At 44.9% G+C, this 26,989-nt stretch overlaps 1 protein-coding gene across 1 annotated transcript in view; it reads right to left on the bottom strand.

The window, feature by feature from the left end:
• LOC142254388 (polycystin-1-like protein 2) overlaps positions 1–26,989 on the bottom strand; it is an 89,872-nt gene that overhangs the window by 23,046 nt on the left and 39,837 nt on the right. The window contains exons 14-33 of the mRNA XM_075325430.1: positions 26,448–26,651; positions 24,540–24,685; positions 23,025–23,204; positions 21,517–21,642; positions 21,241–21,411; positions 20,494–20,618; positions 20,240–20,366; positions 18,058–18,189; positions 17,669–17,894; positions 14,883–15,073; positions 14,533–14,763; positions 14,335–14,436; positions 11,861–12,039; positions 10,393–10,539; positions 9,938–10,137; positions 9,634–9,857; positions 2,760–2,970; positions 2,430–2,658; positions 969–1,197; positions 774–870 (exon numbers count right to left, since the gene is read on the bottom strand). Coding sequence (XP_075181545.1) covers positions 774–870; positions 969–1,197; positions 2,430–2,658; positions 2,760–2,970; positions 9,634–9,857; positions 9,938–10,137; positions 10,393–10,539; positions 11,861–12,039; positions 14,335–14,436; positions 14,533–14,763; positions 14,883–15,073; positions 17,669–17,894; positions 18,058–18,189; positions 20,240–20,366; positions 20,494–20,618; positions 21,241–21,411; positions 21,517–21,642; positions 23,025–23,204; positions 24,540–24,685; positions 26,448–26,651 — 3,477 coding nt within the window. The remainder of the gene's footprint in view (positions 1–773; positions 871–968; positions 1,198–2,429; positions 2,659–2,759; positions 2,971–9,633; positions 9,858–9,937; positions 10,138–10,392; positions 10,540–11,860; positions 12,040–14,334; positions 14,437–14,532; positions 14,764–14,882; positions 15,074–17,668; positions 17,895–18,057; positions 18,190–20,239; positions 20,367–20,493; positions 20,619–21,240; positions 21,412–21,516; positions 21,643–23,024; positions 23,205–24,539; positions 24,686–26,447; positions 26,652–26,989) is intronic.

Here is a 26,989-nt window from a genome sequence, read left to right as displayed (position 1 = left end):
TGGATAACCAGTGGTTATTAAGTTATTACTCTTGGAATCTAGTGGATAACCAGTGGTTAGTAAGTTATTCCTCTTGGAATCAAGTGGATAACCAGTGGTTAGTAAATTATTCCCCCTGGCATCTATTAGATAACCAGTAGTTAGTAAGTTATTCCCTCTGGCATCTAGTGGATAACCAGTAGTTAGTAAGTTATTCCCCCTGGCATCTATTAGATAACCAGTAGTTAGTAAGTTATTCCCTCTGGCATCTAGTGGATAACCAGTAGTTAGTAAGTTATTCCTCCTGGAATCTAGTGGATAACCATTGGTTAGTAAGTTATTCCTCTTGGAATCTAGTGGATAACCAGTGGTTAGTAAATTATTCCCCCTGGCATCTAGTGGATAACAAGTGGTTAGTAAGATATTCCTCTTGGAATCTAGTGGATAACCAGTAGTTAGTAAGTTATTCCTCCTGGAATCTAGTGGCTAACAGTGGTTAGTAAGTTATTCCCCCTGATATCTAATAATGATCAATTTGGCCAGGTTGAGACTTGTGACAGGAAAGGGACTGGCCCAAAAATCCAACAATATCCCCTATCCTCTTTGCCGCCATATACTTTGTGTATCTTGCATGTGACCTGTCTGCGATTAGTCTGTTTCCTTACAGCAAAATCACAACTAAGTGACACCCAATCATGCAAAGAATGTGGCGGAACATCTTGTATATAACACTTTCTTTGCCCGAAGTGCTCATACTTTCTTTTGCCCGAACTACGTTGGAGCTCTCTTGGTACCTGGTGCTGAGAGATCACTGTTGATAGTAGCTTCTTCCTCATCTTCTGGTTCCACCTTCTTTAAAACTAGAGCAAAAAATGCTGCAAAACCAAGTACCTGTAAAATATTGAGTATAAATAATATAACCACATCAAAGTGTGAACTAACTGCTTCCTTCTACTGCATAGTTTGTAAGCGGGAACGTCCTGCCACACCTTTAAAGGTTGCGTGATAAAGAGACTCTCGAAAAATGAGATGGCCATTGAAATGAGCCACCTGATGGAACTGTCCTTGCCGTAATGTAAGCCGTACAACATTGTGAAGAATCCAGATACACCGCTAGTAGCCAGTACGAGGAACCATCCAATAAAGACAAACCACCACGGCAAACCTCGGGTGACATTTTTCTTCTTGTCCTCGGAGAGACTCCCAATGGAGGAACATCTACACCACGAAAGAAGATATACTGGTCAGTTAAGTATATAGCAGATGATTACATTATTACATACTCTCAAAATAGGATATAAGACTTGACATAAAATAGAGTTTGTACACTTCCAAAAGTTCCAAAAGTGGATGAACTCTCAAGACCCCTTTAAATGGACTCTTCAGGATCAGTGGTTGGATCTCTGGTGATCTAGCACAAACCCTTTAACAAGATTTTCTCAAGTTCCTATAAAATTGATTGAAACTTATCTGTATCCTTAGATGCAATATTTTGCAAAGTCCCAAATGTGCCGGGATGGTCCTGTATTTTTCAAAAATAACCCTGGAAAATTCTTATATTGCCAACTTTGGAAAAAGGCTGATTTTATGTATATCCTGTCTAAAAATGAGTACTCCCATTCGCTTCCAGGTTCTCCTGGGGGTGAGACATAAATGCTCCTGATTTTACCAGCTGAGATGTTGATATACTGTAGTGTTGCTGTCCTTTCCTCCCCCTCCCGGGGCCTGTGTGCACGGCTCAGATGTCCCTGGAGTGTGCTTAGGGCACGCACACACTGGCCCTCCTATTAAAAGAGTCGACATGCCATTTCCCAGAAATGTGTTTTAGCCTGTGGCAGAGAGGCACTAAGTATTTAAGGCACCCTCCCATTAGGGGAGGGGCCTGTGCAACATCTCTAGTTAGTTAGTCTGTCTGCTAAGTAGTTGTCAGCTCCCGTTATCCCCATGAACGTCAACTGCACCTGCCTTTCCATACCTGTTTGTTCCTGCCATGCTGACTATACCTGTCCGTATTAGCCTAACCCAGCCATCCTGCCTGCACCTGTGTCTATACCTGACTCCGCCTCCCTCCCTCGGGGTCAGCTGTCACAGTCCCGGTCACTGCACTGGTAGTGGTGCCTGGCGTCCGCCTCTAAGTAGGTGCTTAGTTAATTCCCTCCCACTAAAGGGTAAGCCCGGGTTCCCCCCAAGGTCCAGTGGGTCCACTACTCTCGCTCGCCTCCTTAACAACAACACCAGCAGTGAGCGCTCCATGTATGACATTAGGGACTCCATCAATGATAACTACATGGTTAGAAACTAAGGAAAATTTCATAAACCTTCAATATAGTGTAATATAACATTCTAATACTTGAATATGAATGTATTAATCATTTAAAAAAAAAGTAGAATCCAAAGAAAGACGTTTTGAGTTAGAGTGTGCCCTATGGGTGGGAGAATCTGGATCTCACATTTCACTCGCAGACCCTGAAGCATAGAACTGGTTTTCCAAGACGTCCTTCATGTGCTGGACTTGTGATACAGCCTGGACGTAACTTTGTGGATTGTGAAACTCCACAGGTCCCAGTAGCTCCAGCTTCTTCTCCAAATGCTGCAACTGCAGGTAGAGGTAACGGTGGTGATCTCCTCGGGGGTGTCGATCTCCAGACCCTTTTTCTGGGGTGTGGCTTCTCATTTCATCTAGAAAAAATAAAATACAGATTGAAAAATCCCAAGTGTAGGAACGAGATTAGTAAGTGGCCAAATACTGGATATCCCGGTGATGGCTCTGGACAACTTACCGTCTAGGTCTACAGAGCCTAAGCTGAGGGTCAGCGATCGTGCCTCCTTCTTACTATCGTCGTAAAACTCTTGGCCAATTCGGTTCTGCTTCAGTATTATGTCTTCTACTAGAGATAAAAGGTTATTGATGTCCACAGACTTCCCAACATCTATACTGGGTAACGGGATCTTCTGGGCTTTAAAGAGGGCGTTCGCAATTCTTCTAATGTCCTGTGAGGCACAGAGGTAAATGTAAGTTATCTGATGTTCTTCTTCAGTACAATATTACTTCTGAGATAAAGAATAAGAATCACTTCTGACCTTCTGCTTTGAAAATCTCCTTGTCAAAAGATAATAGTTGAAAAGAAGGGAATTTTGTTACTTACCGTAAATTCCTTTTCTTCTAGCTCCAATTGGGAGACCCAGACGATTGGGTGTATAGCTACTGCCTCCGGAGGCCACACAAAGCATTACACTAAAAAGTGTAAGGCCCCTCCCCTTCTGGCTATACACCCCCCGTGGGATCACGGGCTGCTCAGTTTTAGTGCTAAAGCAAGAAGGAGGAAAGCCAATAACTGGTTTAAACAAATTCAATCCGAAGAACATCGGAGAACTGAAACCGTTCAACATGAACAACATGTGTACCCGAAAAAACCAAAAATCCCGAAGGAAACAGGGCGGGTGCTGGGTCTCCCAATTGGAGCTAGAAGAAAAGGAATTTACGGTAAGTAACAAAATTCCCTTCTTCTTCGGCGCTCCATTGGGAGACCCAGACGATTGGGACGTCCAAAAGCAGTCCCTGGGTGGGTAAAATAATACCTCAAGTTAGAGCTGCAAAACAGCCCTCCCCTACGAGGAGGCAACTGCCGCCTGCAGGACTCTTCTACCTAGGCTGGCGTCCGCCGAAGCGTAGGTATGCACCTGATAATGTTTGGTGAAAGTGTGCAGGCTCGACCAGGTAGCCGCCTGGCACACCTGTTGAGCCGTAGCCTGGTGTCGTAATGCCCAGGACGCACCCACGGCTCTGGTAGAATGGGCCTTCAGCCCTGATGGAACCGGAAGCCCAGCAGAACGGTAGGCTTCAAGAATTGGTTCCTTGATCCATCGAGCCAGGGTGGATTTGGAAGCTTGCGACCCTTTGCGCTTACCAGCGACAAGGACAAAGAGTGCATCCGAGCGGCGCAGGGGCGCCGTGCGGGAGATGTAGATTCTGAGTGCTCTCACCAGATCTAACAAATGCAAATCCTTCTCATACCGATGAACTGGATGAGGACAAAAGGAAGGTAAGGAGATATCCTGATTGAGATGAAAAGAGGATACCACCTTAGGGAGAAATTCCTGAATCGGGCGCAGCACTACCTTGTCCTGGTGAAACACCAGGAAGGGAGCTTTGGATGACAGCGCTGCTAGCTCAGACACTCTCCGAAGAGACGTGACCGCTACCAGAAAGGCCACTTTCTGTGAGAGTCGAGAAAGTGACACCTCCTTCAGAGGCTCGAAGGGCGGCTTCTGGAGAGCAACCAGTACCCTGTTCAGATCCCATGGATCTAACGGCCGTTTGTATGGAGGGACGATGTGACAAACCCCCTGCAGGAACGTGCGTACCTGAGGAAGTCGTGCTAGACGCTTCTGAAAAAATACTGATAGCGCTGAGACTTGTCCTTTAAGGGAGCCGAGCGCTAAGCCTTTTTCCAAACCAGATTGCAGGAAGGAAAGAAAAGTAGGCAATGCAAATGGCCAGGGGGACACTCCTTGTGCAGAGCACCAGGATAAGAAAATCTTCCACGTTCTGTGATAGATCTTAGCAGACGTGGGCTTCCTAGCCTGTCTCATGGTGGCCACGACCCCTTGAGATAATCCTGAAGACGCTAGGATCCAGGACTCAATGGCCACACAGTCAGGTTCAGGGCCGCAGAATTCAGATGGAAAAACGGCCCTTGTGACAGTAAGTCTGGCCGGTCTGGTAGCGCCCACGGTTGGCCGACCGTGAGATGCCACAGATCCGGGTACCACGATCTCCTCAGCCAGTCTGGGGCGACGAGTAAGTTGCGGCGGCAATCGGACCTGATCTGGCGTAGCACTCTGGGCAAGAGTGTCAGAGGGGGAAACACATAGGGAAGCTGGAACTGCGACCAATCTTGCACCAAGGCGTCTGCCGCCAGAGCTCTTTGATCGCGAGACCTCGCCATGAAGGTCGGGACCTTGTTGTTGTGCCGAGACGCCATTAGGTCGACGTCCGGCACTCCCCAGCGGCGGCAGATTTCCTGAAACACGTCCGGGTGAAGGGACCATTCCCCTGCGTCCATGCCCTGGCGACTGAGGAAGTCTGCTTCCCAGTTTTCTACGCCGGGGATGTGAACTGCGGATATGGTGGAGGCCGTGGCTTCCACCCACATCAGAATCCGCCGGACTTCCTGGAAGGCTTGCCGACTGCGTGTCCCACCTTGGTGGTTGATGTATGCCACCGCTGTGGAGTTGTCCGACTGAATTCGGATCTGCTTCCCTTCCAGCCAGTGCTGGAAGGCTTGTAGGGCAAGATACACTGCCCTGATTTCCAGAACATTGATCTGAAGGGTGGACTCCTGCTGAGTCCACGTACCTTGAGCCCTGTGGTGGAGAAAAAACTGCTCCCCACCCTGACAGGCTCGCGTCTGTCGTGACCACCGCCCAGGATGGGGGTAGGAAGGACCTTCCTTGTGATAATGAGGTGGGAAGAAGCCACCACTGAAGAGAGTCCTTGGCCGTCTGGGAAAGGGAGACTTTCCTGTCCAAGGACGTCGACTTCCTGTCCCATTGGCGGAGAATGTCCCATTGAAGTGGGCGCAGATGAAACTGCGCAAACGGAACTGCCTCCATTGCTGCCACCATCTTCCCTAGGAAGTGCATGAGGCGTCTTAAGGGGTGCGACTGGCCTTGAAGGAGAGACTGCACCCCTGTCTGTAGTGACCGCTGCTTGTCCAGCGGAAGCTTCACTACCGCTGAGAGAGTATGAAACTCCATGCCAAGATATGTTAGTGATTGGGTCGGTGACAGGTTTGACTTTGAAAAGTTGATGATCCACCCGAAGGTCTGGAGAGTCTCCAGCGCCACGTTCAGGCTGTGTTGGCATGCTCCTTGAGAGGGTGCCTTGACAAGTAGATCGTCCTTTGGAGAAACGCTTATCTGGATAAGCATGGTGTTTCTGGACTGCCTCTCTGAAGTCAGCGTGGTCCAGAAAAGAGCTCAATTTACGTTTGGGATACCTGAAATGGAATTTCTCCTGCTGTGCTGCTGCCTCCTCCGCTGGAGGAGAAATATCCAGCAGTCTATTGATGGCCGCTATAAGATCATTCACCATGGCGTCACCATCAGGGGTATCCAGGTTGAGAGCAGTCTCAGGATTAGACTCCTGATCACCTAGTTCTGTCTCATCATACAGAGAATCCTCTCGCTGAGACCCTGACCAGCGTGATGACGCCGAGGGTCTCTCCCAGCGAGCTCGCTTAGGCTGCCTGGGACTGTCGTCCGAGTCAGAGCCTTCAGCCTGTGATGCCTGGGACCCCCTTGGAGCACGGATTAGTTCCAACTGAGGGGGACCGGGGAACATTGAATCAGCAGTGCCCATGGTCTGAGTGACCGGCCTGGACTGCAAAGTTTCTAGAATTTTTGTCATGGTCACAGACATCTTATCAGCAAAAACTGCAAACTCTGTCCCCGTCACCGGGGCAGGGTTCACAGGCGTCTCTGCCTGGGCCACTACTAGCATAGACTCCGGCTGACGAAGTGGCACAGGGACCGAACATTGCACACAATGGGGGTCAGTGGAACCTGCCGGTAGAGTAGCCTCACATGCGGTACAAGCAGCATAGAAAGCCTGTGCCTTGGCACCCTTGCTTTTTGCGGATGACATGCTGTTGTCTCCTCAGAGCAATATAGGGGTATAAGCCAAGAAGCGACCGTACAGTGCAATATATAGGTACATCCTGTGAAGAGGGGCGGGCCGTGGGCGTGCTGCAGACAAAGAGCGGGAAACTGGCGTCCCACTGTGCCCAGTGAGAGGGCTGGAGTATGTAAATAAGACTCCAGCCCTCGGCGCTGACTATTGTACAGCGTCTCTCCCCTTCCCTGACTGACAGGGCTGGGGGCGGGAACGAAACGTAACTAGGCCGCAGAAGCCGGGGACTAGATTTATAAGCGCTGCCGTCGTAAAAGCACGGTCGGCGCGAAGTCCCCGGCGCACCACAAGTCGCAGCCGCGCCGCAGTCTCCGTGGCGGCCGGCGCGGTAGTTCCCCACACATAAACTCACTCAGCTAAGCTGCAGTGAGTATAACCCAAGCGCGCAGCGCTACTGTCCCCGGCGCACTAGAACACCCAGCAACGCTGGAGTGTGTCTGTGCCTGTCTGTACGGGGACACAGAGTACCTGAATGTTGCAGGGACAAAAGTACACAAAACAAACACTGTGGCACTAGTGGGGTCAGCACCTAGGTGCTGCTTACCGCCCGCTTAACAGCGGGTGTGTGGTCGCCAGAATCCCCTGTCTGGGTCTCCCAGGGCTATGTCCGTTCTCCAGCTCAGACTGCGTGCAGGAATGGCTGCCGGCGTTGCATGGGCCCTCTTTTCTTCCATCCGATATAGTCAGCAGCTACTGCTGACTAAACAGTGGAGCTATGCGTGGATGTCTGACCTCCTTCGCACAAAGCTTGAAAACTGAGCAGCCCGTGATCCCACGGGGGGTGTATAGCCAGAAGGGGAGGGGCCTTACACTTTTTAGTGTAATGCTTTGTGTGGCCTCCGGAGGCAGTAGCTATACACCCAATCGTCTGGGTCTCCCAATGGAGCGCCGAAGAAACATTTCTTATCGGGTCAGGCCGGTTTCACATGTCTAAAATACCGGGTGCAAGTACAGACCGTAATGTACAGATTCACCTGAGGGTCTCCTTATGTGAGGCCTCAGGGAGTTCCCATATTTTTGATCCAAACTTTGAACCATGAATGTCAGATGTGGGAAACCGGCCATATTTTTTAATTATATATACACTGTCAAAAATATTGAGATGAAAAATTAAACCGGAAAAAATGTGTCCAGGACACACAGGTGAAGAACATGAGGTTTATTCAAAATGTTTCGACGCTATCCAGCTTCTTCAGGAGATACCATATCAGATGTGAGAAACCAGCCATATTATTTAATGGTATATACACTGTCAAGAATCTTGAGATGAAGAATTAAACCGGAAAAATTAGTCCAGGACACACAGGTGAAGAACATGAGGTTTATTTGATGCGTTTCAACACTATCCAGATACCATATCAGATGTGAGAAACCGGCCATATTATTTAATTGTATATACACTGTCAAGAATATTGAGATGAAAAATTAAACTGGAAAAATGAGTCCAGGACACACAGGTGAAGAACATGAGGTTTATTCAAAATGTTTCAATGCTATCCAGCTTCTTCAGGAGTTACCACAATACCTATAATGTTGAGATGGCACTGATACAAATTCTTAGTCTTAGGTAACCTATATAAAGGGAATTTCTTAAAGAGCAGTTCCATAAAATATGGCTATTGTGAGAATTTGGCTATTTAGCAGATGGAACACTACAGAAGTGGGGTACAAATGTATTATCTGGACCACACTCAGACATACCGCTACAACCCTGGGATGGGATGAGACTGGTTATAACTAGGTGTCAAAGGAGCTCACTGTCCTTTCACAATCTGTCCCAGATTATACCATACTTTCCTACTACCTGTGCCACCATCAAGTCAGCCTTGCCCGCCAAATGAAAGCACTCTTCCACTTCCTTGGTCCCCCCTGATAGGATGGACTTGCACCGAGTTACCAGATGTGTGAGCTGCACTTTTTGCTACAGACAGTACATTTTACCCTTTACGTTAAAGAGGACCTGTGACCATGTCAAAAGTGGCTACTTTTTGGTCTTCTGTTATCCCAATTAGCTCTCCTGAGTATATCGCTTTTTTTTTTTTTTAAATCCGTCATATGGTTCCAGAGATAAAGGATTTTTCATTTATGGTGTTTACAAAGGGGCGGGGCTTAGAGGGTAATTATGCAGTGGTCTAAAGACATGCCCCTGAGGATCCTATAAGCCACACCCCCTTTAGTAAAGACTCTCAAAATTAGCACAAAATGAATCCCATACCTCCGGAACCGTATGGCAGATTTAAATGAAACAAAAACCAGAATACTTAGAGGCGCAGCGGGAATAATATAAAAACAAAAACTGGCTACTTCTGAATTGGTGACAATCTTTAATGTGAGAAAATCTTAGCACATACAGGTCATGTGAGCATGCAAGACTGCAAACGCACTCAGGACTTATCCCTATCTACAGGTGCAGGATGGTTGCGTGTGAATTGTAGACTGCACCTTAATGCAGCATAGTATTGCAGGGTTACTAATGATCTGATCAATCAGTAAGAAAATAATAAAATAGAAAATCACCTAAAAAAAAAATATATAGTTCACTTTTGAAGTCCTTGAGGGCGCTGTAGTTTACCATGGAGTACCAAACCATTGAATGTGTGAGAGAATACAATCCATTTTGTTCTTATAGAAACCATCTTGTCTTATAACTAAATGATGTCATAGGGCTCAGCTAACACTGATGGGTGGGGAAGTTTCACATTTCTACACACACCTCTGCGGCTCTTATTGGTGCATAGTTCTGAGAAGTTATTTCTTTGTTTGGGGTACTATATAAACTGGTCACATGATGTAATAAAGCAGAAATTTTCAGTACATCACAAAGCGTGTGTGCTGTAATGATTTCCCAAGCGCTTGTAAAACAAATCTTACTAATTTGGCGTTCCAATGGCATAGAAGGAGTGTATTTCCCTCACAAACGGTTTACTGCAAAGCTGTAATATAAATAGGAATGACTGTACCTTCAAGATAGCGGCCGGGGTAAGAGCGGAGCTGGAAACAGTTGGTGAAGCAGCTTTCTTATTGGTATGAGATGTACAATCTGTCTCTGTTTTTTCCGAAGACTCGTTTGTTGGTTTAGGTCGGACATTTCTAAAGATCTGGACAATCAGGAGGTTGATGGGGAACATCAATAAGGAGCTCTCAAATCCGATCATCACCTCCTGCCACGTGAATTCAATCTTACCTGTGATTACAGATAATAAACTACTAGTAATGTGACAGTATAGCGGAAATCTGTCGTCATACACTATATACAGTTATTACCTAAGTCCATCTTTTGTTCTGTAGGGTCCGTGGGCACCCCCCAAAACATAATACTGGTCAACATGGTGCACAGCAGCATGGAGAAGCAGCAGGAGACTCTCTGCACCCGAGTGAAAGGACTCCTGGGGGAGCGACTGAACACCGAGTACCAGATGTGCCCATCTCGGAATCCTTTGGACGTCTTCATGAAGAATAGATTGCTGAAAACAAAATGTAAGGAAGCTGTGAAATATATATAGAAATCTTACATAGTTTTATTTAGTATGTGGTTCAATCTTATTCTCAGAGAGCTCTGCTGTGTGTGTGCAGGCTCAGGCAGGAACCTGCACACTTTAAAGAGGTCTACTGAGCGCTCCAGTGGGGGATCAGGACTTGGGCAACCAGCAATCTGCTCAGAATTAAAGGGCCTAAAATTCTCCCAAAAGTTTAGCTACTTTCCTCCTCTAAGGTGTTACCTAAACTGCTTCATATCTTCCTCGGTAGCGGCACTGAACTCCATATCCAACACACAATCTCCAACCTCAACGGAAAGCCAGGAATTGCACAGGAAGCACCACCGCTGATCCGTCTCCACATCGTGTACTAACACTCTGTTCACATACCTGTAAAGACAAAGATGATGACGTACTAAATAGTCAGCCTGTCGCATTGTAATTATGGGCACCTGTCACGGCCATCTCTCTGCTGTTAGAGACTTGTGACAGGATCTGGGCCAGAGTCTCTCTTTGACATCTGAGACTCCTCACATTAAACATATTCCTTTTCCTTCAGTGCTGAAAGGGTTAATATCAGTTTTACTTTCTAGCAGCTTCTGACTCCTGGTGCTTCCGGTTAGTGAACACTCCCTTCCCCTTTATAGGGTCACATCTCCCAGTAGAGGGGGCCGGTTATTCTGATCCATTCTGTAACTAGGCCTCGAGGTGGAAGGAGCTGCTGGAGACCTTGTTGCAGTGAAGCGGTGTACTGCAGGAAGCAGATGGGATTGATCCTTTGTTGTTTCCCCTGTCTGTCATACTTTCCCCTTTGAATGTATTAGTGCAGTGGTGAGACTAGCGATCCTCACCTGCCAGCTCACTATCCAGGGCTACTACAGGGCTTCAGGTATCCTGCTCGGTGTCAGGTGCGGAATCTGTATAGGGACTGACTAAAGGGGGCTTTACACGCTGCGACATCACTAATGCGGAGTCGTTGGGGTCACGGAATTTGTGACGCACATCCGGCCGCATTAGCGATGCCGTTGCGTGTGACACCGATAAGCGATTTTGCATCGTTGCAAAAACGTGCAAAATCGCTAATCGGCGACATGGGGGTTCATTCTTAAAAATCGTTACTGCAGCAGTAACGAAGTTGTTCCTAGTTCCTGCGGCAGCACACATCGCTGCGTATGATGCTGCAGGAACGAGGAAGCTCCCCTTACCTGCCTCCCTGCTGCTATGCAGAAGGAAGGAGGTGGGCGGGATGTTACGTCCCGCTCATCTCCGCCCCTCCGCTGCTATTGGGCGGCGGTTCAGTGACGCTTCAGTGACGTCGCTGTGACGCCGCACGGACCGCCCCCTTAGAAAGGAGGCGGTTCGCCGGTCACAGCGACGTCGCCGGACAGGTAAGTATGTGTGACGGCTCTGGGCGATGTTTTGCGGCACGGGCAGCGATTTGCCCGTGTCGCGCAACAGATGGGGGCGGATACCCACACTAGCGATATCGGGACCGATATCGCAGTGTGTAAAGTAGCCTTAAGAGTGCAGGGTGCAATTGCAGGTGAGTGCAGGAGGTGGCCCAACATCCCTTTCCCAAGCTCCATGGCCCACCTTTGTTTAAGTGTCCCGTTTGTTGTTGGTGAACCACTTTTTTTGTGTGTTTCGCCCCCACGCTGGACCTTCCCCAATTCCGTGTGTGCCAGCACCATTTTACAAAGTTCATACTTACCATGAAGGCTTATCTCCGGAGTTGTCATGCCAAAGTCTTATACGTTGCACTTCTCCAAGAGGCAATAAAGTTGTCATCAAGAAAACATCCGAGCCTCCACGTTCAAAAACAACTCCATCTGGATCATCCAAATGATGGGGATCACTCTCTCCCTCAGAGCCATAGAGTGTTAACGTGACCTTCAGGATAGAGGTACCATTAACTAAAAGGAATGAAGACTTTGGAACCAAAAGTTTCTAAAATCGGAAAATCCTTGTCTTCTGTGTACAGTTTGATTTAAAAAAAAAAATAAATGTCTTTTTCACCCTTCTCAGGTCCATCTCTAAATTTCCTCCACTGCATCCTGTATCGGTTATTTCCTGTGGCGTTATCATCATGTCGACCGTGTTGAATCCAATCAGTGAGCTCAACTGCTGGGCTCAGTTGTGGACATGACCTCAACGCTGCAGATAATAACAGACACCGGGAGCAATGGTGGAAGCTCAGCACCAGACCTGGGTAGGGTGAGTAAAGCACAATTTGTTTGTTTTTCAAATAAACTGCAGCTTGGATAAAAGAGTTTTCCAAAACCATAAAACCCTCATACATCCTGGCACAGAATTTTTTCTGTATTGGTCATTTTCTTCCTACATGCAAAGTTAAGAAATGTCTAAATAGTTTTCCTTAAAAAAAAAAAAAATAAATTCCCTGCATTTTGCAACTGTAATGTGTCTGTAAGTCCTTTATCTAGCTGAGTGATTTACAAAATTGTTACAAATCCAACACAGCTCCTGCTACTGACAGCTCTTTCTGCCTTTCTGCCCTCCACTGCCTTCTGTCAGTGTAAGAGGTGGAAGAAGGGAGAGGGTTGTACACAGATCTGCAGTGGAGAGGGAGAAAGTGTTTTGGGGAGTGAAGAAAGAAAACAGGCAATAGTCAACAAGGAAAACATATAAAACAGAAATATGTGCAGAATAGAAGCTGGGCTGTTTGTTAGTGAAGATAGCAGCACCCTGGATGCACAAAGATCAGCATATATTAGAGAGAGAACACAGATCTCACATTCAGCCTATATTACTGGGAGAGACACAAATCTAACATTAATTATATATTACTGGGAAGGACACAGATCTCACATTCAGCCTTTATTCCTGGGAGAGATAGATCTCACATTCAGCCTTTATTCCTGGGAGAGACACAAATCTCACATTCAGCCTTTATTCCTGAGAGATACAGATCTCATATTCAGCCTTTATTCCTGGGAGAGACAGATCTCATATTCAGCCTTTATTCCTGGGAGAGACAGATCTCACATTCAGCTTTTATTCCTGGGAAAGACAGATCTCAAATTCAGCCTTTATTCCTGAGAGATACAGATCTCACATTAAGCCTTTATTCCTGGGAGACACAGATCTCATATTCAATCATTATTTCTGGGAGACACACAGACCTCACATTCAGTCTATATTCATGGGAGTGACACAGATTTCACATCCAGCCTATATTACTGGGAGATACACAGATCTCATATTCAGCCTTTATTCCTGGGAGAGACATAAATCTCACATTCAGCCTTTATTCCTGAGAGATAGACAAATCTCACATTCAGCCTTTATTCCTGAGAGATAGACAAATCTCACATTCAGCCTTTATTCCTGGGAGAGACAGATCTCACATTCATCCTTTATCCTGATAAAGATAGATCTCACATTCAGCCTTTATTCCTGGGAGAGACACAGATCTCACATTCAGCCTTTATCCTGAGAGATAGACAAATCTCACTTTCAGCCTTTATTCCTGGGAGAGACAGATCTCTTATTCAGCCTTTATCCTGAGAGATAGACAAATCTCACATTCAGCCTTTATTCCTGGGAGAGACAGATCTCACATTCAGCCTTTATCCTGAGAGATAGACAAATCTCACATTCAGCTGTTATTCCTGGGAGAGACAGATCTCACATTCAGCCTTTATTACTGGGAGAGACAGATCTCACATTCAGCCTTTATTCCTGGGAGAGACAGATCTCACATTCAGCCTTTATCCTGAGAGATAGACAAATCTCACATTCAGCTGTTATTCCTGGGAGAGACAGATCTCACATTCAGCCTTTATTACTGGGAGAGACAGATCTCACATTCAGCCTTTATTACTGGGAGAGACAGATCTCACATTCTGCCTTTATCCTGAGAGATAGACAGATCTCACATTCAGCCTTTATTCCTGGGAGAGACAGATCTCACATTCAGCCTCTATTCCTGGGAGAGACACAGATCTCACATTCAGCCTTTATTCCTGGGAGAGAAGATCCCATAAAAGAAAAATTCTGATGGTTGAATCAGGCTGCAAACTGCATAACAGTGCGTCTGAATATAAAAGAAGGAAGGAATATTGGACATTGAACCTCATGCAATTTTATTAACTAAAGGTAAGCTCTGAACTGTATCTCGTGTCAAAAGTTAAAGGATTGAGAGGATCTGTTGTCCTTCTCACATACCTTAGACGAGGTTGCAGCTCCTCTTCGATGGCCAGTAAATACAGTCACAAGATACCGATATTGGGCGAACGGGTCATTATCTTCCAGTGCTATGATCTTCACCTGGTTCAGAACAGTATGGATGTTCTTTATTAGCCTTCAAGGTTCCACCGCTCCTATACCCTTCACTAAGCAATATTAGTTCCTACAGCTACTGACCTTGGCATTATCCTGGATATCTTTCCTCCTGGCCCAAATCAACACCAGCACATAAACCACAGCGATACACCCAACGGTGGTGACCACCACGGGGTTGTCCACGAATGTAGCAAAAAGTTCAATTGTTCTGCTCACATCCACAGCATTAGGCATGACGATAAACGAGCTTCCAAAGAAGGTGAGATGGGTGCAAAGACACTGGACGCTATGGGGGGTAGTTTTAGGCCCAACCTAAAATAATTTAACACCTAAGGTCAGCTTTTCTTTCAAACTTTTGCAACACATATGTATATATATATATATATATATATTTTTTATTATTTTTTTATTTTTTAATTAGATCTACTTACATGACAGCCGGTGTTATTCCATTCCTGACTGGTCTCATCCCAGAACACGCACTGGGAAGTGAAGGAGGCGACCGACACGGTCACAGAATCCATAGTGAGGACATCTTCCTCCACCGCCAATCTGATAGTCAGGTAGTAGCTGCCTACCCCATAAAGCTCCTCGGGGTTTATCACCCAGGAATACACTTTATCTGGGGGAGAAATGCTATAATGGTTAATAATGGATTGTTTTGCGGTGCATTATTGCATTTTAGGGGGTTAGAATTGATGACAAAAAAAAATCTGTGTTTTTTTTTTTGTTTGTTTTTTTTGTTTTTTTAATTTTGGTATTTAATGTAGTTTAAATCATATTAAGAACTTTTACGGACACGACAATAACAAATATATTTATTTATTTATTTAATTTCTTTATTTTTGGCTGATTATTTAAACTATGTATATTCTTTTTTTTATTTAATTTTGCTTTATTTATTAGTTTTTTATTTTTTTTTATTTCTGAGTGATTATTTAAACTTCTATATATTTTTTCATTTTCTTTTATTTAATTTTGCTTTATTTTTTTTTTAGCCAATTAATTTATTTTTATGTTTTTATTTTTGAGTGGTTAGTTAAACTTCTATATATTATTTCATTTTCTTTTATTTAATTTTGCTTTATTTATTTTTAGTCCATTAATTTTTTATTTTTTATGTCTTTATTTTTGAGTGGTTAGTTAAACGTCTATATATTTTTTCATTTTCTTTTCTTTTATTTTTTTTAGTCCATTAATTTATTTTTATATGTCTTTATTTTTGAGTGGTTAGTTAAACTTCTATATATTTTTTCTTTTTTTTAATTTAATTTTGCTTTATTTTTTTAGTCCTTTAATTTATTTTTATTGCTTTATTTTTGAGTTGTTATGTAAATGTCTATATATGTTTTCTTTTTTTTTTTAATTTAATTTTGCTTTATTTTTTACCCTTTTAATTTATTATTTTTTATTTCTTTATTATTGAGTGGTTATTTAAACTTCAATATATTTTTCAATTTTTTTTATATTTAAATTTGATTTGTTTTTTTTTAGTCCTTTAATTTATTTGTAACTCACTTTTTAGTGTGATTATTTAATTGTGTATACTGGTAGCCCATCGGCACCTGCCCTGTTAGGAGCGGGGCTCACCTAATGAACCATCTCCACACTCGTGCGCCCTTAGGCTATGTGCGCACGTTGCGTACTAGCCTGCAGAAATTTCTGCAGCGATCTGAAGAGCACATGTGCGCTTTAGATCGCTGCAGAAATGTCCGTAGTGAGCGCCGATTCCATGCGCTCTGCCTGCAGCTCCTGCCATAGACAGAGCAGGAGCTGCCGGCAAAGCGCAGGAAAGAAGTGACATGTCACTTCTTTTTGCGCAGCGCTTCGGCAGTAGCCGAAGCGCTGCGCTCTTAGACGCCACGTGCGCACGGCCCCTGCACAATCTCCATAGACTGTGCAGGGGACGCAGGACGCATGCAGTTACGCTGCGCTACAAAGCGCAGCGTAACTGCATGAATTTACGCAACGTGCGCACATAGCCTAAGTGTGACATATAATTATGTCAATGTGCACAAAGGGGTTAAAGTGCCCATACGCATTGGAGAAATGACAGTCATATCTGCCGATTTCTGAGGGACCAGACAACTATCCCCCAATATTATCTATCAGCGGTAGAAAAGCTTTAAAGGGGTATTCCCATCTCCAAGATCCCACCCCAATATGTAGTAGGTGTAATAATAATAATAATAATATTAGCAGATACCTCCAATTAGAAATGTAGTATAGTTCTCCTGATTAGCTATGTCTCTTACCTCATGTGCAGGGCATTGCTGTTTAGGATCCATGGTTACATCCACTCATATAGTGACAGTTAATTACTTGTTCTTGGTCGTAACCACAAGCAATTAACTAACTGTTATTATATGAATGGTCATAACAATGGATGCGTAACCTGCAATGTCCTGCACATGAGGTAAGAGACATGGCTAATCAGGAGAACTATACTACATTTCTAATTGGAGGCATTTGCTAATATTATTATTACACCTACTACATACTGAGTTAGGATGTGAATGTACATAACCATGGATGCCATAGCTGCTGCAATGCCCTGCACATAAGGTAAGAGACTTAGCTAATCAGGAGAACTATAGTACATTTCTAATTGGAGGTATTTGCTATTATTATTATTATTATTACACCTACTATATACTGACTTAGAATGTGAATGGACGTAGCTATGGATGCCTTAGCTTCTGCAATGCCCTGCACATGAAGTAAGAGACATGGCTATATCAGGAGAATTGTACTACATTTCTAATTGGAGGTATTTGCTAATATTATTATTATTATTATACCTACTACATATTGGGATAGGATCTTGGAGATGGGAGTCCCCCTTTAAGATCGTCGGCCCCAAAGTTTCATAGGTCTATAATACCACTGGTTTTGTCATATGGGGCAAAGGGAAGCGCCAGGGCCAGGAAGAGACTGCAACTCCCACACTTACAACGAATGTGACCACTGCAGCCAATCGCTGGGCTCAGCGCTGATGCCAATGTAAACAGCACAAGCCGCTAAATCGAGTGATTGGCTGCAGCGGTCAGTCATCAGTAGATAAAGTCTGGAGTGGTGGCTAAAAGGCAGCGCTGGGGAGAGTGAATGTCAATATCGTTGTAATTTCGGAACCTTTAGAAAAATAATAAAAACATCGCTGGACAACCCCTTTAAACATGAGATGATTTTATAGCAATACAATCCCTTTAAGTCCTACCTCCTGGATACCGTCCATCTGGGAGCTGAGTGCGGATGTCATAGTTTGTTTCATTAGGATGATATTCATACCCCACATACAATATCAGAGGCACGTCCTCACTGGGCTCCAAATGGATGACGAGTGGATAGTGGGGGGCTGTGACGTTCACCAGGAGGGCTGACGAATTAGCCAAGAACACAGTGCTTCTCTCTGCGTCCGCCATGGGATCCCTGGGTAATAATATCTAGAGGAAAGAACATTAATATATTTGTAAGGTATAAAGATGCAACTGCAAAATTAAAGGGTCTCAGAGAACATGGATGAAGGTTTCGCCCCCAATCTACAGTCTGGGGAACGATCTATACCATCCGACATGGTAATGAATAAAGAAAGGAACTTGTCTTTACCTCTATGTGTTCAGTGAGATCCTTTACAGGGATAACAGATCCATTAGTGCTGGTGAGGCTCAGCCCCCCTACAGACCCACTAATGTCAATGGTGTTACTGGCGGAGAACGGATTCACTGAGAAGCTCACCATCTGGAAAAAAAGAGGGAATGATCTGACAAAGGCTCTATAATATAACAGGGCACGGCATGGTTATCTGATCCTAAACCTTTAAAATTTCAGATTTTAAATAATTTTGGCCAACATGGAATGTTATGAATATTTGCAAATATCTGTATTAAAGGATTTGTTTTCATTCTTGTAAAAAATATATTACAAGTAAGTGGCTTCCAACTTTCTATTTTCCCTTAGTCTATTTCCTGCATCAGGACATACTCGTCTGGAGTACAAGTGATGTTAGTGATCCCATAGTCTATTTCCTGTATCAAGAAATACCTGTCTGAAGTACAGATGATGGCAGTGATCCTTAGTCTATTTCCTGCATCAGGATATACTCGATTGGAGTACAGGTGATGGCAGTGATCCTTAGTCTATTTCCTGCATCAGGATATACTCGATTGGAGTACAGGTGATGGCAGTGATCCTTAGTCTATTTCCTGCATCAGGATATACTCGATTGGAGTACAGATGATGGCAGTGATCCTTAGTCTATTTCCTGCATCAGGATATACTCAATTGGAGTACAGATGATGGCAGTGATCCTTAGTCTATTTCCTGCATCAGGATATACTCAATTGGAGTACAGATGATGGCAGTGATCCTTAGTCTATTTCCTGCATCAGGATATACTCGATTGGAGTACAGATGATGGCAGTGATCCTTAGTCTATTTCCTGCATCAGGATATACTCGATTGGAGTACAGATGATGGCAGTGATCCTTAGTCTATTTCCTGCATCAGGATATACTCAATTGGAGTACAGATGATGGCAGTGATCCTTAGTCTATTTCCTGCATCAGGATATACTCAATTGGAGTACAGATGATGGCAGTGATCCTTAGTCTATTTCCTGCATCAGGATATACTCGATTGGAGTACAGATGATGGCAGTGATCCTTAGTCTATTTCCTGCATCAGGATATACTCGATTGGAGTACAGGTGATGGCAGTGATCCTTAGTCTATTTCCTGCATCAGGATATACTCGATTGGAGTATAGATGATGGCAGTGATCCCTTTGTTTATTTCCTGCATCAGGACACACTTGTCTGGAGTACAAGTGATGGTAGGGATTCCATGGTCTATTTGCTGTATCAAGAAATACCTGTCTGGAGTACAGATGATGTCAGTGATCTCTCAGTGCTTATTCTATTTCCTGCATCATGACAGACTCGTATGGAGTACAGATGATGGCAATGATTCCTTAGTCTATTTCCTGTATCAGGACATATTTGTCTGGAGTACAGATGATGGCAGTGATTCCTTAGCCTATTTCCTGCATCGGGACATACTCGTCTGGAGTACAGATGATAGTACTGATCCATTAGTCTATTTCCTGCATCAGGACATACTCATCTGGAGTACAGTTGATAGTAGTGATCCCTTAGTCTATTTCCTGCATCAGGAAATACTCGTATGGAGTACAGATGATGGCAGTGATGAGTCAGCTCAGTGCCTGTGTCTCATGAACAGTTCAGGAAAGCAGCTCCAAGGGATTGTTCTAATAACCACAATACTAAGAGAACTTTTGGCCTATCACTGCCATTATCGGTACTCCAAATGAGTACACTCTGTTGTCAGTGCAGCTGAAGAAAAATAGACTGGTGAAAAGGTGGAGTTTGGAAGTCACTTACATGCAATTCTTTATACAAGAAAAAAGACAAATCCCCTAATAAACTGATTTGCAAAGTTACATACAATTCCATGCTGAACACAAAAAAAATATGTTAAGTACATGCCACCCACAACTCCTCATAAAAAATTCCAGTAAAATGAATAAATCTATGAGTGGACATTATCTGCAGACATTCCAACATTTTATATACACAAGTTGTCAATTCTTGCATTACCTTAATCTAACCACTAGATGGCGACAGATCTCCGCAGTAGTTAGACAACTGTGATCATGGCCACTACAATGGCCCTTGATTTTTTTTTTTTTAATAATAAATATATCTATAAATATACTTTTCTTTTCTACACTTTGCAGACAGGTTGGGTATGTTTCACCATGTTACACTTGCCCGAAGATCCAGAGCCTCCACTTCACCCATCGGGAGATTCAGAGAGGATAGTGATGGAAGGGTAAACGCTGCGGTGCTCACATCTGGAATATTCACCGATGCTCTCTCCACCTGGTCAGACTGCAGCCTGTTACCGCCAATATAGAGATTAACTAACATAACCGAGCTTTAAGACAATTAGTACTATTTTTTTTATGTGTGTGGAAATTTCTCGTTTGTTGGTATACCTACCACCCGGAAATAATACATCATACCTGTTTATATACATGGTAGCAGCAGGAGCCGTCAGTATCATGGGTTCATTGTCCGGCAGTTTTCCCACCAGCAATGCACTCTGCAGATTTTCTACAGCATTGAGTAAATGGAGCGACATTGTACTCTGTAAAAATAGGGGACACGGTGAGCCTATTCTTTATGGGTAGGGCATTAAAAAATGAGGTGCAAAAATTAACTAAAAATGATGGGATGGGGGTATCGAAAGTTCAGGATTTATAGGGCAAACATTCAGAAAGCAGTGCAGCTGTGTAATATACACACTGTTAGGATTCAGCATGGCTTGCTGGTTTGAGTGGTTGACTCGACACGTCACTGCGAGAATGTGATTTGTTATAGTTGAGCCAACTATTTTCTTCTTTGCTGACACTCACATAATGACCTATAGAACCAGCTAGTGGAGCCGAATCTTAACAGTTTGCATATTACACAGTGGAAAAATTCTTGGTTGCCAAACACTTGCACATATTTTTGGGGGGATTTGATGCAGATTTTCTCTATCAGGGAAAAGGAAATTTACAAACATTGAAGTGATTTGAACTTTCCTACAATTGGCCCATTGGGCTTCTAAATAGTGATGAGCGGTGATCGAAATGAGCAGGTCGGACGCTCAGATGGGCTCAACTTGTGTAAAGAATATAATGGAAGTCAAAGAGGGACTTGAGCATTTTTACTGACTGTAGTCTCATTAGTTGCTCCGCCCAGGTACTCCCCCCTTCCGCCGTCACCCCAAGACTCACCATGCTGCTGCTCGCAGTCCCGTTCTGGGCGCTGGCCTCCAGCACGTTACTCATGGCATTAAAAAGATAGTTTGCCGTCATTTCCTTTGTCGGGTCCTGCTCGCTGCTTATGGTCAGCAAGGACTGGCTGACATCTCTCAGCACGCTGATGGCTTCCATCTTTGAGAAAATTATACAAAAACAGTGAGCGAGCAGCCATGGTAGTCTATGGACAGTATGGACGTCACACTCCTCACACCTGAGGCTACCTAGAATAGGTCTCACCTGCGCTGATGACGACAGCTCCTCACTTCTCATTGTGATGTCTTTCAGGACCTCGGACATTTCTAGAGCTGTGTGCAGTGTGGTCACGTTAACAGTAGAGAGCGCCGTTATCATCACTTCACGTAACTAGGGTGGAAATAAATAACATTTTCATTATATTTCCAAGACTTAAAGGGGTTGTTCTGGAATGTGGAGGGGTCTCAATACTTTTACCCACATAGTATAAAGAAGCGTCCAAAAGGCCTCTACTCCTTCTTTGAGTCACTGGAGTCTCATGGATATATGACGCCCCTGGACTATCAGGTCGTCACAGGGTACTGCACAAGCTGCCCTTCCGTGCAGTATCCGCCTCCCTCTTGGTTCTGGGTCCCTACTTAAGTGGTGTTGCCTCCAACAGCAAATCAAAATCCTAGAGACACCCTGCACCACACCCACCAGGCACACCAGTGGACGGCTTGAGTGAAAAAGAGTTACCCACCTGGGGGGTCAGGTAGGGGAGGTGAGGAGTGTAGTGAGGAGGGAGATAGTGAGTTAGGAGGAGCCCTCGAGCTGTGAGGAGCTCAGAGGAAGTTGGGAGTGGTGACTCCTGAAGTAGCCGCCTAGGTTGCAGACGGTGGTCTGGGCCTGTAGGAGTTGGACCCCCGATCGCAGGTGATTGTGGCGAGGTGCTTGGACCTGTCGAGCCCTATCACTGGTCCAGGACCGAAGGCACGACGGGGTACATGGATCCTAGGTCGGGGAGTAGCTTCAGGAAACCCGACAATTCACCTGAGGAGAATGGAGCCTTTACAATCAGTTCCCACCCGCTCCAGAATCAGGACATTAGCGCAACGAGGGGGGACTTTCCAACCAAAACGGTCCAGAAAATCCCAAGCGTGAGCCCTGAGAGCAAGCTCCCACACTTAGCCATAGTGGAGAGCGGGGCCTGGTTAGTTCTATGCTACCGGGCCATCAAGTTGAAGTCAAACTAAGTGCCAGCAGGCAAGTCATGGATCACCAGGCAGCACCACTTGGGGACGAGACCTGGACGAGCTCCCCTCAGCGGCCGCGGTACCCAGAGACTCGGTTTACCTGGTTATCAGTGTCTGCTTATGAACTGAGTGAACAAGAGAGTGATCCCTGCACCCCATGGCACCCCCTACCTGTGGAGGGTTACAACACCCAACAGCAGCGCTTGTGCTCCCAATTACCACACACCACAGGTGGCATCACAAACTATAACTCCCCTGTAAATACCCCCCCCTTTTCATTCGAGTGGCCGCACGACCCCCAGGTCCAGAGACCCTCGAGTCACAGTGAACCTGGATCCGAGCAGCTCAGCTGCTTTCACGAGGGCGGCACAAATACACTTGGAGTGTTTCGAAGTCTATAGACCCCTCATAGCACCATTGATTGATGCTCTCTATACTATTAAGCCCACTATAGCTCCATTTACCACTGTTTATAGCCTAATCATAATATTGCCCGGCGCTTCTTGACTACTATATGATGCTTTGAAGTCAGCAAACCTCTTTTTTGCTGTCCGGCTGCAGTGACACATTGCGGTTTTCCTCCTGGACCTCTCGGTTGAGCACAGATGACACTGATTTGTACAGCTGAATCAGTGAGCTGCTGCCACCCCCCTCCATCATCGACCTTTCAGACAGAAGGGATGCCAGGCTGTCGGCGCTCGTCTCGTCATATCTGACCTGGAAAAAGAAGGGCATCTGATAACAAGGGCACATTTTAAAGGGGCCTTTTATTATGGCTAGCCTAAGACATACCTATGCAATAACCATGCTGGCCAACCTATGGCACACCTGTGCAATAATCATGCTGGACAGCCTCAGGCGCACCTGTGCAGTAATCATGCTGGCCAGCCTAAGACGCACCTGTGCAATAATCATGCTGGCCAGCCTAAGGCGCAACTGTGCAATAGTCATGCTGGCCAGCCTAAGGCGCAGCTGTGCAATAATCATGGTGGCCAGCCTAAGGCACAGCTGTACAATAATTATGCTGGCTAGCCTAAGGCATACCTGTGCAATAATCATGCTGGCTAGCCTAAGGCCGGCTTTGCACACTACGACATCGCAGGTGCAATGTCGGTGGGGTCAAATCGAAAGTGACGCACATCCGGCGTCACTGGCGATGTCGTAGTGTGTAAAACCTTTTTGATATGATGAACGAGCGCAAAAGTGTCGTTATCGTATCATCGTTGTAGTCTCCGACATTTCCATAATGCCGGTCCAGCGACAGGTACGATGTTGTTCCTCGTTCCTGCGGCAGCACACATCGCTGTGTGTAAAGCCGCAGGAGCGAGGAACATCACCTTACCTGCGTCCCGGCTGCTATGAGAATGAAGGAGGTGGGCGGGATGTTTACATCCTGCTCATCTCCGCCCCTCCGTTGCTATTGGCCGCCTGCCGTGTGACGTCCTTAGGAAGGAGGCGGTTCGCCGGCCAGAGCGACGTCGCAGGGCAGGTGAGTGCATGTGAAGCTGCCATAGCGATAATGTTCGCTACGGCAGCTATCACCATGATATCGCAGCTGCGACGGGGGAGGGGACTATCGCACTTGACTTCGCAGCATCGGCATGCGATGTCGTAATGTGCAAAGCCGGCCGAAGGCGCACCTGTGCAATAATCGTGCTGGCCAGCCTAAGGCACAGCTGTGCAATAATCATGCTAGCCAGCCTAGGCCGCACCTGTGCAATAATCATGCTGGCCAGCCTAAGGCACACCTGTGCAATAATGATGCTGTCTAATCAGCATCTTGATATGCCACACCTGTGAGGTGGATGGATCTCAGTAAAGAATAAGTGCTCACTAACACAGATTTAGACAAATTTGTGAAAATTCGAGACAAAAATGCCTTTTGTACATAGAAAAAGTCTTAGATCTTTGAGTTCAGCTCATGAAAAATTGAAGCAAAAACAAGTGCTGTGTTTAGATTTTTGCTCCGTGTATAGAAAATAAAATAAAAGAAATCATAAATGTGTGCACAACAGAATAATAACATTTTAATGAAATTGTTGATTCTTTCACCTTTACTTTCGCCACGGTACTGACGGAATCACCAAAGTTATTTGTGACAGTCACGGTGACGTTTAATAGGAAGCCGTCTTCTTCTTCTCCAAGAGGTAAATATACAGAGGGGAGTTCTGGATTTGGACCACAGTAGAGCTGAGATTCTGGAACATAAAACACCAGATTGACACAATGGCTGTTTATAGCAGATCGGTGGGGGTCCCGGGTGTCAGATTCCCCCCAATATAATACTGATGACTCTATACCCGTTACTTAATATCTTATTGCAAGTTTTATCATGATATAAGATAGGTATATTATTTCCCTGTAATTTCCTTTATTTGGATAAGTTGAGGCCTGAAGGTGAGCGAGTTTGGATTTTTGTTATTGTGATCCTTCTGCCTCTTATCAAATAACAAATGCTCTTTGTATGCTTTATTTATTGCATTCCTTATGGTGTCTTATAGCCTCTCATTGGGAATCTATTCTTAATATTGTCAATTTCCTTTATCAAAAAGAAGTCATCCGAACAAATTCATTTAGCTCGTAAGAATTTACCATAAGGGATGGACTTAATTATGTGGATTAGATGGTAGCTGTTTGCTCGTAAGATTGTGTTACCACTATCCATAGTAATGTCTCGGAAATGGACCATTTTACTGGGAAATGAAAAATAAATTTTAAATTGATGTCATTACAGTTAATGTAGCTAATGACATCTGTACGGTCGTGTCACAGAGAACATAGAGATAGGACATGGGCCCCTATATTGTGACCCTGCGCTGTCCCTTATCTCGGAGGTAGGTTTGATGGTAGCCAGGTCCGAACCCCCAGTGTGACCCTAACTCCTGTTCGAGCCCTGATCTTACGCCCCCTCTCCCACAACCTTGGGACGGGCCGGAAACACAAAAAGGAAACCCCACAAAATGACACAGAAGAGGGATTACGGAAAAAAAACTCATACACACAGCACTCAGCACACACAGGAGAGACAATATCTGTACTGGGGAACGACGAAAAAGGAAAGCAAGTAACGCACAGCCGGGAGACACTCAGAAGCGCAGCACGGATCACCATGAACAGGAGAAATACCAAGACTGGGATCACTGAAGCTATAATCAGCACATAAAGGAAGGAAGTTGTGCTTCAAATAGGCTGCGCTTGGCAATTAGCAACCTGAGCTCTTAGGCTCTGCTCACCAGTCTGCAGGAATTAACTTCTGCAGAGCTGAAAACCAGTGAAACTGAACCAGCCAACGCCCGGCTCTGGCTGAACAATCCAAAATCCTCAGTTTGCTTGTCAGACTCAGTAGTGTGAACAGAGTCTGATGCCACCGTGCCAGCAAGTGTGTGCAGAGCCGAACATCGCATGACAGGTCGCCACAACTCCATCACAGATGATGAGAATGTCATCTACGTAGTGGTCGTACCAAATCAAATTGGATATGAAAGGAAAAATAAAAATAAAATAAAATCCTCCTCCCACCATGGAAGAAACAAAACCACTAATAGGGGAGACCCATTAAATAAAGGAATTTTTATTTTAAGTGGATATACCATACTTTTATTTTTTTTTTTTCACTTGTGCATGCACTATACTGATGGTCAGCAGTGGGATGCACATTAAGCTTGGAGTTTACTCATTGTGAGATGTCTCAGATACTTTTTTTTACTATATCAGGTGGATTTGGGCTTGTCCAGAATATTAGAGACCCTGGGATCCAATACAATGGTTGTGGGCCATTACCTAAGCCCTGAATCCTGCTCATCACTGCTATATCATTTGGCTTTACTCCAGAAGAAGCACAAAGATCTTGTGAAACTGCAAACTGCATGACAGTGCATTCTTATGATGTAAGTGTCTATTTTATTATCTTGTGATCTTGGGGTTACTATGTCTAGATGAGGTTCATGCAGCTAAACTCACTTGGCTTAGGGTAGAAGCAGTAAGTGAGAGCGATCCGTTCATCTTGATTGCAGGAATCAGTAAGAGAACATGCAGAGAGGCAGGAGATCCGGAAGTTGGTTAGTACCGACCCCTCACTTGGGTATATGGTGCAGTTTGGCACCTCTGGAGGCGGCAGGGTGGTAACCACGGTCATATCCTCTCCATATTCATGGGATGTCTTAGCTAAAATAAAGCAAAAAGATGCGATAAATAATAAAAATGTCATCTTAAATACATTATGTGAATCAGTGGTGGGGTGGAGGCCACAAAGTCGGTTGCACTGGGCACAACATTTTGGGGGGGAAAGTTAAAGAAACAAAGGTGTCGCTCGCGCTGAAGATCCAGGGCAGAGCACTTCTGGCCGAGTGACCTATATCTCCGATGAGCGCCAATTTATTAGCTCAATATTAAATACATTAGATCCTATGGGAGAGCATAGTGTACGGATTAGGTGAGTATAAACTATACAATTTTTTTTTGTGGGAGGTGGCATTATTATTTTTGGAGGGCGTGATCACTAT

This window comes from Anomaloglossus baeobatrachus, chromosome 10 (assembly GCF_048569485.1).
Source record: "Anomaloglossus baeobatrachus isolate aAnoBae1 chromosome 10, aAnoBae1.hap1, whole genome shotgun sequence".
Taxonomy (NCBI): Eukaryota; Metazoa; Chordata; class Amphibia; order Anura; family Aromobatidae; genus Anomaloglossus; species Anomaloglossus baeobatrachus.
This window is presented reverse-complemented; position numbering and strand designations above follow the sequence as displayed.